This window comes from Dasypus novemcinctus, chromosome 4, assembly GCF_030445035.2.
Source record: "Dasypus novemcinctus isolate mDasNov1 chromosome 4, mDasNov1.1.hap2, whole genome shotgun sequence".
NCBI lineage: Eukaryota > Metazoa > Chordata > Mammalia > Cingulata > Dasypodidae > Dasypus > Dasypus novemcinctus.
The window spans coordinates 63,886,735-63,899,173 of record NC_080676.1 but is presented as its reverse complement, the minus strand read 5'-3'; the positions used below and the strand labels follow the sequence as shown (position 1 = coordinate 63,899,173).

General features: G+C 38.6%; 1 protein-coding gene across 8 annotated transcripts in view; it reads right to left on the bottom strand.

Moving 5' to 3' along the window:
* The window catches only part of LPP (LIM domain containing preferred translocation partner in lipoma), a 715,716-nt gene that overhangs the window by 176,769 nt on the left and 526,508 nt on the right, over positions 1 to 12,439 (bottom strand). For all 8 annotated transcript variants that reach the window (XM_071214679.1, XM_004467196.4, XM_071214680.1 and 5 more), the window contains one exon: positions 4,126 to 4,252. In XM_071214679.1, the coding sequence (XP_071070780.1) occupies positions 4,126 to 4,252 (127 nt within the window). The remainder of the gene's footprint in view (positions 1 to 4,125; positions 4,253 to 12,439) is intronic.

Here is a 12,439-nt window from a genome sequence, read left to right as displayed (position 1 = left end):
ATGGGAGGTCCACGGTTCAAACCCTGGGCCTCCTTGACCCATGTGGAGCTGGCCCATGCAAAGTGCTGATGCGCGCAAGGAGTGTCCTGCCACGCAGGGGTGTTCCCCACGTAGGAGAGTCCCATGCGCAAGGAGTGTACCCCATAAGGAAAGCCACCCAGTGCGAAAGAAAGTGTAGCCTGCCTAAGAACGGTTCCACCCACATGGAGAGCTGACAGAACAATATGACGCAACAAAAAGAAACACAGACTCCCATGCCGTTGACAACAACAGAAGCGGACAAAGACACAGAGAACAGACAACCGGAATTGGGGGAAAAGGGAGATAAATAAATAAATAAATCTTAAAAAAAAAAAGATATTAAAAAGTAGCTTTAAAAAAATAAAAAACAAAATCCAAACCAAACTCAATACATTTATGAATCTTCCCACTTGGGGAAAAAAAAAAGGGGAGTCATTGAGGAAAAGCAACATGGCCACATGGGAACCTACTTTGTTGACATCATTTATTTACATTTTGTTCCTTCTTACTCCCTGTGCAGCTTGTAGTCCAGCAGGAGATCTTTGAAATGAGAATACTTAATTACCTTTAGCAAATCATCTACAGCCTGAATGTACAATACATCATTAAATAGCCAAAGTGATGGAGGAAGAGAGTAGGCAATAAGGTTGAGGGAGGGCAGGGTTGAATGAGAGTGAGTTCTGTAGGGTAGTTCTTGGCAAGGCTCTTTCTGGTCCAGAATGATCTTAAGATACAATTCTGATAGAGAGCAAGAGAGGACTCTTAGCTATCTCCCTTGGGTCAAGTCCTCTGGAAGCAAATGCACTTCTCTGTAGCCTTCCTTCCCTCTTATCTCCAGGAAGACATATGGACACTGTCTCCTAGGCTCACAGAGCACCTCAGTGAGACCCAGTACAGAGCTGATATCTGCGCTGATATTATTTACATGTCTGTCTCTCCCCTGTCCTTCCCAGGAACTGTGAGCTTTGTGACAGCAGAACTTAAGCAGGTGGGTGTACCTAGCATGCAACACAGTGCCACACACAGGGCAGTACATAGGAAATGTTTAACGAGTAGAGCTGTAAATGACATTCTGTTAACTATTTCTTTGCTTACTGCCTTTATCTAGCCAATCAGAGGTAGAGCTGAAATTCCACCAAAGCATCTGCCCCCAGAGCCCACATTGTTAACTGAATATTTTACATGTAAGAGTTGCCATGGCATTTGATCTCAACATCGTTTACTCTTTATATAAGATAATGTTCCTGGCCTTAGCCAGGTGTTAAAAAGCCCTCTCCAGTTTGGCTCTTAATCTTTTTCTCAGTATTTGCTAGTTTGACATGGGCACTCTACTCTAATGGGTTTATTCACTATTTTGTCAAAATCACCCTCATCAAAAATAACTCTACTTTGGAAGTGTCTTCCCACTTGCAAATTTCAATGAGCATAATTTTAAATTCTTACTCAAAGGCTAACTACTCCATAAACACATTTCCATTCCTTCTTCTGGATGTCCTCTTTCCTTTTCTGAATTCTAAAAGAACACTGAAGTACCTTTGATTAAATTGCTTGTCATTTTTAATGTTGTATTATGACAAAACAACATAATCTTGTGCATATCACATATTTGAATGCCCTATCTCTGCATTTCCCCCCTAACTAGCAGAGAAATCTATACATTCAGTGGATGTTTCCTGAATAAAGTAAAATTTACTTGAATAATCCTGGCCTCAATTTATATTTTGCTTATTCTGTCCCCTTAGAAGAGAATACGCATCCCTTATTTTCTACCAGTTCAAAGCTGATCTTCTCCATAAAACCTTTCCTAAATATCCAGCCTGGCTAGCTCTCACTATCTTCTATGGTGTGGAGGTTAAATGTATACATCTGGAACCTAGATTCTAATCCTAGTTCTGCAATTTATTGGCTGCTGATACTGGACAAAATAACATTTCAATGTCTCAGTTTTGTAATCTGAAAAAAATAATAGCATCTATTTCCCAGGGTTATGCTTTTCTCCAAAGATAAAGTGAGTTAATACCCATAAAATACATAAAACAGTGCTTGCCATACCGTGAGCACTCAAATGTTAGCTATTATTCTAAATTCTATCTCATGGTAAGTAATTTTCATTTGGCAATGATTATATGGCATCTGTTCTACTGTTGCCAGTAACTTAAATTTAAATCAGGCATTATTAATGGATTTTTATATGAACATATCTTTTTCTTAGACTGCAAGCCTCCAAGAGCATGGAAGAACTTTGATTATTAAGCATATTCTATGTGCCATGAATCTGACTTTATGCTTTCTCTAAATATTTTATTTCAATACTCATAAAAATAGATATTATGAGTACTGAAATAAAGTTTCCATATTATAGATGAAACAAAACAAAAATGAAGGTTTAGAGAGATAAGCAATTCATCCAAATTTTCTAAGCTAGTAAGTAGTAGAGCTAGTAGTAGAGTAGTAGAACTAGTATCTTTGAGAGCAAAGATAATATTTTTCCAGTGATCAATATATATTCCTAACACAATTACTCTCTAGATCCAATTTTATTTATTGCTATGCATTTTGTTGCTATGATATTTGAAGCATATATACTTGCTACATTAGCTTTTCATTTTTAATGTATCTTAATGTAAGACTTTATTTTGTACTTCTTTGGGTTAATGCTATTTCTATAGTGAATTTACTAGTTTTGAATGGAACACTAGAAAATACTTGCAACCACGCCTTTGATTTATATACCAAGGTGGGAAATGGGGTCTATGCAAATGGGAACATTTCAACATTGCATAGCCAGTGATAGGAAGAGAAGGCACCAGAACCAGACTTCTTGATTCCCAGTTTTGTGGTTCCTTTAGCTAATCTATACTGCCACCTGCATACAAATAAATGCCATGTTTTTCACATCTCAGTACCTCTCACTCCAGCTATTGTGTCATTTGGACTAATGCCCTGCTTTTACCTGTCATTACATATTCCCAAATAGGAAATGAGTGGGAAGGCATGAAAATGGAAAATATTTGAAGAAGCAAATGCCCTGTGCAATTTTTCCACCTCTGTGCCTTTGCTCATACTGCAGCCCAAATATAATGCTCTTTTCCTTCTTTGGGTATGTCTGTGAACTAGTGTCTGAAATGTTTATCATCACCCTCTAAAGAGACAAGTATAGAAATTGAGGATAAAATTTAGATATTCTAATAATTTAGCAGAGTAATATATTTCTGTTAAATCTAAGAGTGATAAAACTTGGCCTTCCAAGTTTATATGCCTGTTTATTATTTCATTTTCCTAATAATTTTTATTGTAGATACAAAAATATTGGTCTGCAACATTCTAGGGGAAAAAGTATTTCACCACAAATTTTGAGAGGCACTGATTTAAAGGGTCCTGGATCAAGTCCACCACTCCTGATCTTCCTGACTAACTGAGCTTTTAAAACATTTTTTAAAAATATGTAACATTTTACCCAAGCCTCTCTTATGCCTTTTAACAGTTTCCACCTAGCCTAGAAATGATCTGTGTGCTTATATTGTCTATTCTGAACAATTATAAGCCCCCTACGACAGGTTATGTATTTACAGCATCTCACAAATGGCAGGCAATTCATAAATTTGTGTTGCACCAATGTACTGAATTAGATTAATGGTTCATAATTATTCACCAGTTATAAGAGGAGGCAAGTTAAAAAGAAAAATTGCATAGGGAGCATCTTGTCCTGGCACTTGTATAGGGAAAGGACTAGGTGAATACTCAATTCCCCATTATGCGCATGAATCTTTAGACTAGTGAGAAACTTAAACGCACACAGAAACACCGTTTCTGCCTAAGGGGACACTAATAAATTGCCAAAAAAGAACGTCTTAAAATCAAATTTTTTATCTCAAGAAACTCTATATTACTCTTGAGATTTTAGTACACGCTAACAGATATCACAGTTACGGCAGTCTCAGAAAGGAACTCCTGGAATTGCTCAGTTGTGTGTGCACACATACCAACTCCACGCATCCGGGCGGAAAGAGTACATTACCAGGGGAGCAGGTAGAGCTTCTCATTACCAAGTAAGGAAAACAGGGCAGGATGTTTACTTCACAAGTCAGCTTAGACTCTACTCACCAAAGTATTCATCAGAAGGTGGATTTTCCATGTCATACAGCATCTTCTTGGTCAGGTGCTCCAGCTCGTCTTCTGGGCGGAATGAGGGGGGAATGGTGGAAGGCCCCACTGATCCTGTGTGTCCTCCCTGAAAGGCAGAAACATATAGCCCTTTAAATCTGATTTAGACATCAACGCAGGCAATCCATCTAAGAAAGAATGTCTTGCCTTGCCGAGGAGAAACACTGAACTTGGTCATTAGAAGACCTGGGTTTTAGAATCAGTTTAATTACTTATTCAGTGTCTGGTCTTGGACATATCACATTATTCACTTCACCTTATCTACAAGACTCATCTATCAGGCTTTAGAAATCCATGTTTACAACAGTACGAATCTGCTTCATTCAACAATTGCTAAGCAGTCACTATGAACCGGTTGCAGAATCATAAAAATATGAGCCTTCCCCCTTATGGGGCTTACAATATAGTGAGAAATACAAACACATTAATAATTAAAGATAAAAAAGCATACAAGGTGCACAAAGTACAAGGAGGGACCTCTCACAGTCTGAGAGGAGGACTTCCTGAGGAGACGAACCACAGCAGACTAGGACTTACTCAGCTAAAGAAGATCTAGCCCTTGTATAAAGCTTGAGGTAGGAAGTGAGAACAATCTTCTTTGGTGTAGGGGTCCAGTAAGTGAAAGGCCTTATGTTCCAGTTAAGGGGTTGAGTGATTTATTTTGCCAGCAGTGCAAATAGCCACATATCAGAGGGGGAAGACAGGCAGAAGTGTTGATATTGGGCTAGTGTTTAAATGGGTGTGTTAGCCAGAAATATAGCAAAGTAAGGCAATCGATTGGCAAGTGAAAGAGTACTTGAGATGCTCAACCAAGAATCCAAAGGGTGTAGGAAAAGACAGGCCACATGTTAGATGTCAAATAGCTTTGTGCTATGTGAGTAAATGGCAATGTATTATATTTTCTTTTTCTTATAACTTTCTAACAGCATATCCCAGCATGTTTAAAGTGTTCAAAATATAAATGCTTATAAAAAGCTTAGGAATGATGACGATGCCCACCGTGGCTAATGGGCAGTGATTTAATATATAGTGGGTCAATGTTCTTTCCTTGATCTTTATGCATCCTTAAAATAGTGGGGCAAGAGCTCTCTTTTCACAGTAGTTGATAAGAACTACTTAAACAAAACAAATAAAGCTGTATATTCATTTACCCACTTTATCTCATTTTACCAAATGAAAGCTTGGATGCAAAAATCATATAAAATACAGATTCCTGTATAAATGTTATCATCTTTACTAACAAAATTTATTCCAACAATTCCAAGATTGGTATTAGTTATGAATAAAACACAATAATGCTTTTTAAACATTTGTGAAAATTTAGGGAAAATGTTTTGATTAGCACCTATTTGGCATTTTCTCTATAATTTTCCACTTTTAGGTTTTCTAAAAAGTATAGAAAGTTGGAGTACAGGCAAGTGGAAGTCTGAAAAGGCCAAGCATCTTTTATACTGGTTACTAACCTTACCCTGGGATTTTACTTCACTGTTGGAAGATTTGATTGGAGATGGGAAAGCAGTGAGTAAACTTTGACATGTGGTAAGCAACAGAGACAAAAAATAGAGCTATATCTCTGGATCTGAAGAATCATTACCTCAATCTCTTCATTGTGACATAAGGAAACTGAGACCCCCAAAGAGGCCTATGATCAGGACCAATATTGGTAATGGTAGGTTACTAGCACATCCTATACTCATTTATAAAAAAAACATTACATTAAATAGCCCTTACGTAAGTCCTCCTCTGAATGCCAAACAATGCCTACTATATAAGGTTGGTGTGAGGGTTAAAGAGCTATGAAATAATTTATTCTTCTATTTATTAGTTTATCCACTCATTCTTACAGTGTCTATTTTATGGACCCCTTGCAAGCATCAGGGAGGGACACAAAGATGAATAGACACAGTTTTGCCTTTGAGAAGACTGGAGTCTAGTGGGGGTGAAAAATATGCCCAAATAACTAATTATCAGAAGCAGAATAGTATAAACATTTGGGAGAATGATTCTCTAGTATTAATGAATTTTAAACTGTACATATCCTATCCACTTCTAGGAAAATTTATAAAAATATGCATGCAAGTACATATAATTATATCATCAAGCTTGGTCACAGGAATTAAATTTGAGAGAGATAAGGAAAAAAAGTAACAATGCAATTGTCCATCAGTAAAGGATGGATAAAGGAATCCTAAATGAATGATTATAAATATATACAATGAACAGGTTTTAAAAGAGTACACAGTAGATCTTTTGGTACAAGCATGCAAAGATGACCAATACGTGTTTTCAAAATGACAAAGCCAATAGCAGACCAGGATATATAAATGATGGTCCTGATTTTGTAAAGGTTAGTTATCTACAGACCTATATATAGATCAGAAAAAAATGTCTCAAAGGACATATACTAAAGTGTAAAAGGGGATTGTCTCAGGGGAAGGGGGTGGAATCCTGGGGACTTTCACTTTCTAAGTTTTTGTTTATTTTATAGTATGTACTTCTACTTATATAATCCATGAAGTATTACTTATTTTAAACATGAAGAATCAAGTAAAAAAAAAAAGCTGGACATTAGCAAAACCCTGGAGCAGTGTTCTAACCCAGGACAAACGGGGTACTTTGAGAGGAGTAAAAGATCAAATGTGAGAAACAGTTTACTATGAGGTGGGGAAACTACATGTGGTTGTTTTTTTGTTTTTTTTTTCCAGGATAATCAAGTGTGAGGTATGAGATGAACCTGGATAGATAGGTAGGGTCAGGTAATGGCTTCCAAGCAATATGGAGGTATTCAGCATTTCTCTAATGGCTGAGGGTCTCCAGGCCTTTTGCCAGAAAATAATATAAATAAAAATGAACACAAAATTTACAATTTCAGGAAGTTCACAGACTATAAGGCACCAATCTATTAGACTCTCAATTGAGAAAATCCAGGCAACAGAAATTGCACTAGGGGTTTTCATCATGGGAGTGATCTAAATAGAATTAGAAAGTTCTCCCTAAGATGGGAGAACTATAAGACTGGAATGACAAGGGAGGTTTATCATAATATATTTGTGTCCAGAGATAGTGAAAGGATATACCATGTGACAGTGACATTATGGCTAGAGAAATTTGGCCATGACACTAGCTTGGTGCCCTTGGCTAAGCTTGTTAACCTTTCATAATTTCAGATTCCCTTCTGTAAAACAGGCTTACAAATGCTACCTCAGTCTTTGTGAGGATTAAAATGACATGACTATATCCCATACTATATCTCATGACTTCTATATACTCATATATATGTACTAATATAGAACTTAATGATTTTCAATCACTTATATCCAAACCCATTTTATAAATGGTGTTCTCTTTGGATGCTTTCCAACATTCCTAAGAGGGAGGGATTTATCCCAGCTCAGGTGACAAAATTGAAGTCTAACATGGGAAAATGACTTATGCCTTTTTTCCAGACTCAAAAGAGGGAAAGTCTGAGCCCAAAATGTTTTGTCACCTGACTCCATGTTCCATGCATTTTATTTTTCCTACCAAGCATTTCTTCCATTAGAGAAAGTGCTAGAAAAGAATAAAATATTACCTCTAATATTAATGGTACCCATTGTTTTAATTAAACAACTATTCTGGAGAAATTTCCAGTCTTAAGGTAGAGTCTCAGAGAATGGGAACTTTTTATCACAGAATTGGGCCTAATATCTGCTTCCCTTTTCTTTTCCTTCCTCCTTCCCTCCTTCCTCTTTTTTTTTTAAATGTCTGCTCATTTTTTTTTTAGGTTTTATTTATTTATTAAATCCCCCCCCCCCCCCCCGCTTGTCTGTTCTCTGTGTCTATTTTGCTGCGTCTTGTCTTGTTTCTTTGTCTGCTTCTGTTGTTGTCAGCGGCACGGGAAGTGTGGGCGGTGCCATTCCTGGGCAGGCTGCTCTTTCTTTTGCGCACTGGGCGGCTCTCCTTACGGGCGCACTCCTTGTGCGTGGGGCTCCCCTACGCGGGGGACACCGCTGCGTGGTACGGCACTCCTTGCGCTTATCAGCACTGCCCATGGGCCAGCTCCACACGGGTCAAGGAGGCCCGGGGTTTGAACCGCGGACCTCCCATGTGGTAGACGGATGCCCTAACCACTGGGCCAAGTCCGTTTCCCCTTCCTTCCTCTTTCTTTCTTTCTCTTTAATTAATTTATTTCTTATTTTATTTTATTTATTTCTCCCCTTCCCCTCCATTGTCTGCACTCTGTGTCCATTCGCTGTGTGTTCTTCTGTGTCTGCTTGCATTATCAGACGCTGGGAAATTGCGTCTCTTTTTTGTTGCATCATCTTGCTGTGTCAGCTCTCTGTGTGCGCGGTGCCACTTCTGGGCAGGCTGTGCTTTTTTTCATGCAGGGTGGCTCTCCTTGTGGGGTGCAGTCCTTGCGCATGGCAGCACTGTGCGTGGGCCAATTTACCATGGAGGCCCTGGGAATAGAACCCTGGACCCTCCATATGGTAGGTGGATGCTCTATCAGTTGAGTCATGTCTGCTTCCTTCTGCTTCCCTTTCAACATCAACAAAAGGTACAAGAAAAGGGGGCATCTGTCTTTTATAAATCTAAGCCAGCAATCCAGATTCTATCTTAGCATTTACATTTCTAGTAGAAGTGTAATTTCAAAGTACTTGTCAGTTTTCACAGATTTTAAGAAAAATATATTATTTCTTCTATTCTCCAAATAGACTATTTGCATGGGATACTGTTTTGGAAACAACAAATTTGGAAAGTCTCTTTTCCTTTAGATTTTATTTGGGTTGCCCTTGTGCCAGCTGGGCCCTGAATCTCAACTGAGTTGCAACACCTACTCCCCAGTTCTTTGGACTTACACAGGACAACTCATAAAGAGGAGATGATGGGCAACCACAATACCAGGGAACTGACTGTTCCATCTATCAGCCATGTGGGATTGAAGCCCCCTCTCATTTAGAGGTGGAGTGGGCATCACCATCCTAGAATTCTCAGGTCTGGGGAATGAACTAGGGACTAAAGTAGACTTACTAGATTCTTCTATAGACTTATTGTGATTCTACCAATGGAAGAAATTATATCATTGATATGGTGGTAGTGGCCACTGGAGGTGCTGAAGTCAGGGAGAGGGAGAAAGAGGTGTAATATGGGGACATTTTCAGAACTTGGGAATTGTCCTACATGACACTTAACGACATTATTTATCTTGCTATAACCTACAGAATTGGGTGGGATAGAGTGTAAACTACAATGTTAACTATAATCCATGCTTAGTGGCAATGCTCCTAAATTATTGTTCATCAATTGCAATGAATGTACCACCACTAACGAAGGATGTTGCTAATGTGGGAAAATGTTGGAGGTATGGAGAAAGGAGCATATGGGAATCCCCTATATTATTCATGTAAACATCAAAGTAATCTAAGTATCTTTAAAAATAAAAAGTGAAAAAATACATAAAAAATAAAATAAAATAAAAATGCTAATTGTGTCTTCCTGGTATTTCTTCTCAGGAAAGGCCCAGAGAGATCATCTCTTCCACTGTTTTTGAACCTTATTTTTCTGCAGAAGCCCACCATGCCAATATATAAATTTTAATATCCATGGACTAGATACTAGTAAAAATACAAGGTCTTCGTTTATAGCTGTCTCACACACCAAGGAGGATAGCTCAGGATTTTCTTCAGTCACCCAAGCCCCTTAAGTACTAGTTTAGTAATTTTCTCACTTTGATGAGTGGAGACCCTTTAATTTCTCTCTCCCTATAGCGCTTAGCATATCCTAAGAAAAATTAACCAAGTCCAATTCCTTTTTTAATAAGCAGTTTCTAGCACACTGTCTGGGTAATAGCACAGAATTGAAAACTGGGGAGAGAAGGGCAGGAAGGAGGAGAATTGCATTACTTATTTTTTCTTCAAAAGCAGAAGTGTGAAGCATACCAGCAGTATATTCATCATGGCTTAATAATAACAATAACGCCTCATATTTATATAAACCCTTTTGAAAGGGCCTTCTTTCATAGACATGAAATCTCAAATGTTTATACAACAATCCTGCCTGATAGGTAACCTTGTTTTGTGGTCGAGGAAACTGAGGCTTGGAGAAGATATGAGCAATGCTGTGAAAATGCTCACTGCTGAAAAATGACAAATACGCTGGGTGTACTGAGCTAGGGTACTTTCTGCTACACTGCAACACCTCTCAGTTCTGATATTGTTATCTCAAGACCTTCTAGCTCTATTATTCTAGCTCTATTATTCTATAGTCCTATGGATTTAATCTACTGACTCTATTATCTAAGGAAGGATTTTTTTCAGAGTTGTTTACTGCTAAATAAATAGTGAAACAGAGACACTGCTAAACAAATATAAACAAAGCCTCCAGGGTTTCCTGAGAAAAAGACATTCTTGTAAGTATCAATAGTAATCACTAATATGGATGTCCTTTTTACTGTTTAAACCTGATAGTAGGGGCAAAATAACATTATAGGACCCACAGGCAAGTTATTGAGAATAGAGTTCAGAGAACTCCTTCATTGTTCTTAGAACATACCCTTCCTGAGGGGCTACCAGGAGCCACGCCCAATAATTATAAAGTCAAGCCATTCAGGGTTCCTGCCTCTAAGAATTTACAGGTTAGGAAGAGACAGACATGAAAATAGATAATTACAATAAAATATAAGCACTAAAACAGAAATATGAATCAAGTTCTCTGAGACGGGAGAAGGCTGTGAGACAGGAGATATATTAATTTGGTCTTGCAGGATAAATTGATATTAAAAAAAAGAAAAAAGGAAAAAAAAGAGAAAGAAAGCAGAAAAGAAGGACATGCATATCAGAAAAAATGGTAAGAAACAGAGGAAGAATAGAACTTGGTGATAGAAAGATGGGCTGAGGTTAGTGCCTGGACTTTGTTTTTCGGCAACAGTCATCAATAAATATTATGAAGGGGCTGACATTATCAAACTCATGCTTCAGAAATATACATAACAGCAAATACCTTCAACTACCAAGGCCAACAATATTTTTTAATTTTTATTTTTTTAAAGACTTATTTATTTATTTCTCTCCCTTTCCCTCCCCACCCCCACCCTGGTTGTCTGTTCTGTGTCTATTTGTTGTATCTTCTTTGTCTGCTTCTGTTGTTGTCAGTGGCACGGGAATCTGTGTTTCTTTTTGTTGTGTCATCTTGTTATGTCAGCTCTCCGTGTGTGCGGCGCCACTCTTGGGCAGGCTGCACTTTCTTTTGTGCTGGGCGGCTCTCCTTATGGGGCACACTCCTTGCACGTGGGGCTCCCCTACACGGGGACACCCCCGCGTGGCAGGGCACTCCTTGCGCACATCAGCACTGCGCATGGGCCAGCTCCACATGGGTCAAGGAGGCCGGGGGTTTGAACCGCGAACCTCCCATGTGGTAGATGGACGCCCTAACCACTGGGCCAAATCCGCCGCCCAACAATATTTTAATATCATGGTATTTCTAAACTAATATGGTTACAAAGGACCCTGAAATTTACAAAATGTGGTAGAGACTGCTAACTATTCACCAAAATTGGTTTCCTCTTCTCTCTGGACACAGAGCTAGGCAGTTGGACGTGGCCATGTGAAGAACAAAGCAGAAAGAGCCTGGGCCCTGAGTCAACACATGGAAGCAAGTCAACCACTGACCAGGCAGACTTGTATCCAATTGTTACAGAAGGAAGACTGGAAAGAAATATGCTCAAAGGTTAATGGTTGAAAGTGATGGGAAAGTGGGTAGCTTATAGTCTTTCTATTTATGTTTTTCTGTATTTTTCATTTTCTAGATATTTTTTCCTTAATTATGAAAAAAAATATACGTGATGGTTAGGCTATTGTGTCAACTCAGCCAGGTAATTGTGCCCAGTTGTTTGGTCAAGCAAGCACTGGGCTAACTGTAATACAAGGGCATTTATAGACTTTAGTTACCATTGACTTTACTGCAGTGGTAAATCAGAGATAGCTGGTTATAATCACATCAGGGAGATTGCTATCAGCAATGAGTGATCCTTAACCCAATCAGATGAATGCCTTAAAAGGGGAAGTGATTTCAGCATTGAGAGAGAATTTCCCAGCTCATCTTTGGACAGCAAACATCTCCCAGAACTCATCAAGAACCCTCACTGGACTTTCAATGCAGCCCCTGGTTGCAGCTTACCTGTGGAACCTGGACTTGTGCATCCCCACAGCTACATGAGAGACTCTTATAGAATCACACACTATTAACAGGTATCTCTTGTTGATTCTGTTTCCCTAGA